General features: G+C 37.2%; 1 protein-coding gene across 2 annotated transcripts; it reads right to left on the bottom strand.

Moving 5' to 3' along the window:
- Positions 1–248: 248 nt before the first annotated feature.
- Positions 249–5,026, bottom strand: LOC149255497 (heat shock factor protein HSF24-like). Of its 2 annotated transcripts, none has more exons than XM_089460501.1 (3): positions 4,873–5,026; positions 3,943–4,558; positions 249–1,204 (listed from the first exon to the last, which is right to left on the bottom strand). In XM_089460501.1, exons 2-3 carry the CDS (start codon positions 4,192–4,194, stop codon positions 446–448), a joined length of 1,011 nt encoding a protein of 336 aa, XP_089316627.1. In that variant the 5' UTR covers positions 4,195–4,558; positions 4,873–5,026; the 3' UTR covers positions 249–445. The 2 variants fall into 2 exon arrangements, with proteins under 2 accessions (XP_089316627.1, XP_089316628.1); XM_089460502.1 differs by having other exon boundaries at positions 4,768–5,015.
- Positions 5,027–5,480: the final 454 nt, after the last annotated feature.

Raw genomic sequence — 5,480 nt, 5'->3', positions numbered from 1 at the left:
TGTGATTCAAGCTCTGGTAAGAAGAACCTCAATTTTATATCTCCAAATCCCATGTCAGACTTTGGCATGTATACCACATAAAATGAAATGATGTTTCACATCTATAGTTTAATTTCACCACAATTTGTTTCATGAGGTGATTCAGAATTCAAAAAATTTACAGCTGTTACAAGAAGCGCAATGCTCTCATAAGAAGCATTCATGTCCTGGAATTCTTGACAAAAATTGGCCAGAAACATATATATATATATATAAAAGATCAACATAGATTGACCGTTTAACATATAGTAAAGATCACCATATAAATATAAAACGATAGGTTTAAGTCCTTACAGCAGGCATTTTACCGGAGATGTAATTTTCTTCAGCTGCAACCATTTTGGCTACAGGAAAAACAGAGAGCGTAGTTCAAAACAAAGAAAAAACCTCCCTTGTGGGAGTGAAATCAGTTGGCACACCTTCCAATTTTGCGAATCATCGGTTCAGGTTGCCCATTATCGTTAGATCCTGGAAGGGGTCTTTTGCTAGGAAGCAGAGGTACGCCAAACAGCTTGGGGTTTCCTTTCTCGTCATCATCTTCTATCTTTACAGAAATGTAACTTTTCCTACCTACTTCTCTACATGCACCATCTACAAAAGGTGGCCTCTTTGAGGCCATGCTTTCTTTTGCCGAGCTTGAAACAAAAGGGTCGTCATTTGCCACAGAAACTCCCGAGCTCAAGGAGCTACCAGGAAAATCTCTTGAAATCTCCTCTCCTCCATATTGTTCCAAATAATCTTTTAACCGTGCCAACATTGACAACCCTTCAGAAGGACCAACATTTTGGGACAGAAAATTGGCAACATGATCTGCTGATGTGATATTTACATGCCTGGATAAGAAGAGCAAAAGCTGGCTGTGGAGCTTCTTCATTTGTGTCAGCTCAGATACCAATAACAGATTTTCCTTTTTCAGTTTCTCATTTTCTTCAATTGCATTCTTATGGCTAAGAGCATCCACCCCCGTGGAAGAATTAGGAGAGGAGGTGGAAGACCACGTTTGCTCATCACCAGAGTTAGATGGTGAAATAGATCTGTTCTCAGGTGGTGGAGGAGGTTGTATTAGACCTTTTCTTCTGTGTATTTCAGAAAGTAGCTGCTTTTCCCCCTTGCGAAAAAACTCATTTGAGAACTCCCATCTGTCTGGTACAATCTTCCGAAAGCCCTGTATGACGGAACATAGTGTTACTGTAAGTTTCCACAATAATACTTTTGTAATTGCTGATATTCAACAAATAAATATATGTGATATACACCACAAAAGCATGCCATTTGAAACCTGCTTTTAAAACACATTCATAACAAAAATTTCATTAAAACTACAGGTTCATCTATTAACAACAGCTAAACTACAGGTTTAAAAAATAGAACAAGGTTCGTCTATTAACAACAGCTACAGGAATAGACAACAGATTTTATATGAATGTGTAATGTTCAAAAAATAGAACAAAAACAAGCTGTAGCTTTAACATGGCCACAAATTAACTAAAGCGAGAACAGTTGTGCTAACATATCAATATCGCAAAGAACAACATCTTGATTATATTACATCAAAGCTAACAACAATGTTTCAAAATATCTCGATTCAGCATGGTTGGGACAAAATTGGAATGGCTCTGTAAAATATTGATAGAAAGTGGAACTAGATCAGAAAATTTGGAAAAATTAGGTCAGAAAAATGGAGGACATTATCTACTTCTTGGAATTTTTTCCACACTAGTTAACAAGAATTGCAATATTTTCAAGTATTAATTGAATTCTGAACCAAAAACTACAAAAACTTGTTATGTAGGGGATGTCAAGCAAAAAATGTTGTTTATTGTGGTATTCGTTAATTTATATACCTATTATATTAAAAATTATATAATCTTTTGCAAAATAACATTTAGATCATAGTTATCAGTTTCCAAAAGTTCAGTAGGTTTCAAAAAGTTTGGGATTTCAAATAAAATTTGTAGGCTTGAAGAAAGGTGCAGAACCTACAAAATCATACTTCTAAATGATAGACCACGAGGAGCTTGACTGACAGATTCAGAGTGGGTAGTATATCCCCTTCAGCAGGGTTCAATTCCCTCCCAAGTGTATGGAATGTTTCACCCCATGAAATAGTGGTGTTGTCACAGACATTAAATAGGGCCAGATATGGCATTTGTCATACGGTGCAGCAACGCATCCCACCTTTTGACAGGTATTGGCACCTGAGTGTAAGGAAGCATCCTTGGCACCTGAGTGTAAGGAAGCATCCTGTGATGCTCTTTCATACTTCTAATGATACATATTACCCAGAAATTAAAATTATCAACAGTGTAGTACATAAATATACAGAAAAGTAGTAACTTGAAATATGCAAAAGTCTCAACAATAACAAATTCAGAGTATCCATAGTTCAAAGAAATAGCTGAGAGTTAAAATGGAAATTTAAACATCTACAAAATCATTGGAGGCAGAAGTCAGAACCTTGGGCACGAAACATCTCTGATGGATCATAGGTTTGTTGTTTGGTCTGGGGTTGTATGTTACAGTAGATTGAGACTCTTGACCAATATTATGCATCTTATTTCAAGCAAAGAATGCCTGTCTGATTACAATATGTGTTTTAAGGGTCCAAGTCGGGGATTGCACGTTAGAATGGACTGAGACTCTTAACCAGCATTATGTATGTTTGGCATGTATTAAGGGTTCAATTCAGAGTTGAGATTGTATAAGCCATTTACAGAGGACGGTAGGTTCAAATAAATTTAGGACTGATCCAGGTTACTTTCCCACAACATTCTTCTGCAGCACTTTGTTAAGTTAAAAACACAAAACTATAACTAAAATCTATAGCGTTTGACTGTTTCTTTTACGATCTTGTGACTTAACTGATAAGAAGGTCGGAAGCAGCCCTTATTTTGATTAATCAAATTAAGGTTCGGCGTTTCGTTGCCACCAATGGATAAAAAGCAATACACTACAGGCGACAATTTCGTAATGTCTTATTGCGAATGTAGATATACATCCTTGGAAAATAATGATAATGAAATCAATCCAAAAACCAAAATAATAAAGTTAATATGTAGCATTACATAACGGAACTATTTAGACATGAGGGAAAAAACAAATATCCCTGTTAAAATTTGTCTACTATCTTTTATATTAATATATACTCTAAACAGGTATGAGCCATAGAAAAGACAACTCTTGTTATAATATCTGAATGGCTAATCCCTGTTAAGGGTTGTCTTATGTCTCATCTATACACAACTCGTTAAGGCGATTAGCCACAAGTATATTATATAGACAAGGCAACTCTCTTATATAGGAAAGAGCTCTGGTTATAATATCTTAGTAGCTACTCTATGTTAAGAGTTGTCTTGTGGCAGGCGCACACATATATAACTCTTTACAGGCAGGGACTAGCCAAGCATATTATAAGTATTCTGCAAAAATAAGAATATATAAAGAGTAGCTATTAAGAGCTCTGTAAAAACATTATCGAAACTCAACAAACCAAAAACCATTACAGAGTTCTTAAGCGAAATAAACTTATGTGTCTTCATAAATCCTAAAAGATAGATAAGCGAGTAGGATAGGGTTTTAAGAAGACGGACAGAAAAAGAAAAAGCGATGGCAGACAAAATAGTTGCTTAAATCAACAAAAAATTATCGAAAGAAACCCTTTGGCAAATACCTCAGAATCCTTCGCGGATGCTTAAAACTTCGAAAAAGAAAGGTGTAACAAATTGCACAAATCGAAATACGTTTCATATTTAGCTTGCTCTGTCAAAATGATACTCTTAACATGAATAAACTATTTAAATGCAAAATACTTACATATGTATTTAGTTGGTGAACAAAACTTGAGAAATTGTTGTGCTTGATACTCTTAACATGAATAAACTTATTTAAATGCAAAATACTTACATATGTATTTAGTTGGCGAACAAAACTTGAGAAATTGTTGTGCTTGAAGTAATTCGGCAATAAATCTCTCGCGAATTCTGCAGGCCGCCAAACAATAAACGTTGTACCCGCTTCATTCCATGAAATTATATCATCCGTGTTCGAATCATCCACCAGCTGATATGTCTTAATGAGAAACGGAGCCGGCACAGATCGGTGAGACTCTACTGTGACCGGCGTTCCATCATTGTTTTGTTTCGCCGAATGAGCCATGGCACAGCCCGAGAGCTCGATTTCAAGCCTCAGGAATCGCCAACAGAGGAGCAGGACATATTATCGTTAAATATTACGGAACAGCACCAGCAACATCGCTTCAAAACACAGGAAGACAGAAAAGGAAAACCTGTGCCTAAAACAGAGCCCTTCTCAATTTGACTTTACAAAATTTTCGGGTCAATCCGACGAAATCCCCCTCGAATAACCGACAGAAGGTCTGAATTACGTAAAATTTATCTCGAGGACGACTTATTCACACGAATTTGTCAAATCTGGTCTCTAAACTGGCACAATCCTCCAAAATAAGGCACAAGAAAGGCACTGGCGGAAAGCTCGAGAAACGCCAGAAACTTTCAAAGGCCTAAACATTCAGAGAAAACAAATTAAAACAGAGCAGAGGACGTGCATAACAGGTAATAACTCCGAACCATAAATCCTTTTAACGCCTAAAATTCGACAGAAAACAAATTCGAACAGAGCAGAGGACGTGCGCAAGAGGCAATAACTCCTAACCATAAATCCTTTTAAAAATTTCGATTTCCAATTTCTCCAAATGCAACAAGTTCTAACCGTCTAAACGCGAGAAAGAGCCGCTAAAATCTCGAATACTTGCTCTTTATGCGCCAGTCCTAGCTTTGAAAGCGTCAAACAGTCTCAAGAAACGGCCAAACTTACCTCCGCGCAGAGTCTTTTTTGGCACTAAATTCGCTTCTTCGGAGTACACCAGAATGTTCAAACACAGGAACTTCTCGAACCTTTCTTGGGGTCCTTATATAGGAAAAGCTGGAATTTAGGAAAAGAAGAAGAATGCCGGAAAGAAATCCGGGGTTCCGCTGCAGACCTTTACGTAAAAGAAAGCGGCCGTCGGAAAGAAGGATACCTTCTTGAATCTCGTATGTCCCTTCTAGAACCTCCTCGGACCCTTCTTCCAAAAGATGGATCATTACGAAAGTGTACGGGATCCAACGGACATTGTGGATCACACGTGTCAGCGTCGTTGAGGTTAGATAAATGACAAACCTCTGTGGGCCCCGCAGTTGCTTATTTTCTATGTTGAGGGGCGGAAATTTCCACACTGGTGTAAGGATTAAGGGATGTGTCGGTGCACCTAGTCAAACGGGTGAAAATTTGTCCCATTCGGTTGTGGTTGAGCGTGTTAGATGACACACATTTCTTACAATTACCATCACGGTAATTTCGGAGGATAAGGGGTCAAATCTAATGATTTTAATTTTCTTAAGTTTTAAAATTATTTAATTTTAATCATATAAATAAATCAACTA

The sequence above is a fragment of the Pinus tabuliformis genome, chromosome 7 (assembly GCF_031772625.1).
Source record: "Pinus tabuliformis cultivar Carrire ecotype Pingquan chromosome 7, CPIR1, whole genome shotgun sequence".
Lineage (NCBI taxonomy): Eukaryota > Viridiplantae > Streptophyta > Pinopsida > Pinales > Pinaceae > Pinus > Pinus tabuliformis.
This window is presented reverse-complemented; position numbering and strand designations above follow the sequence as displayed.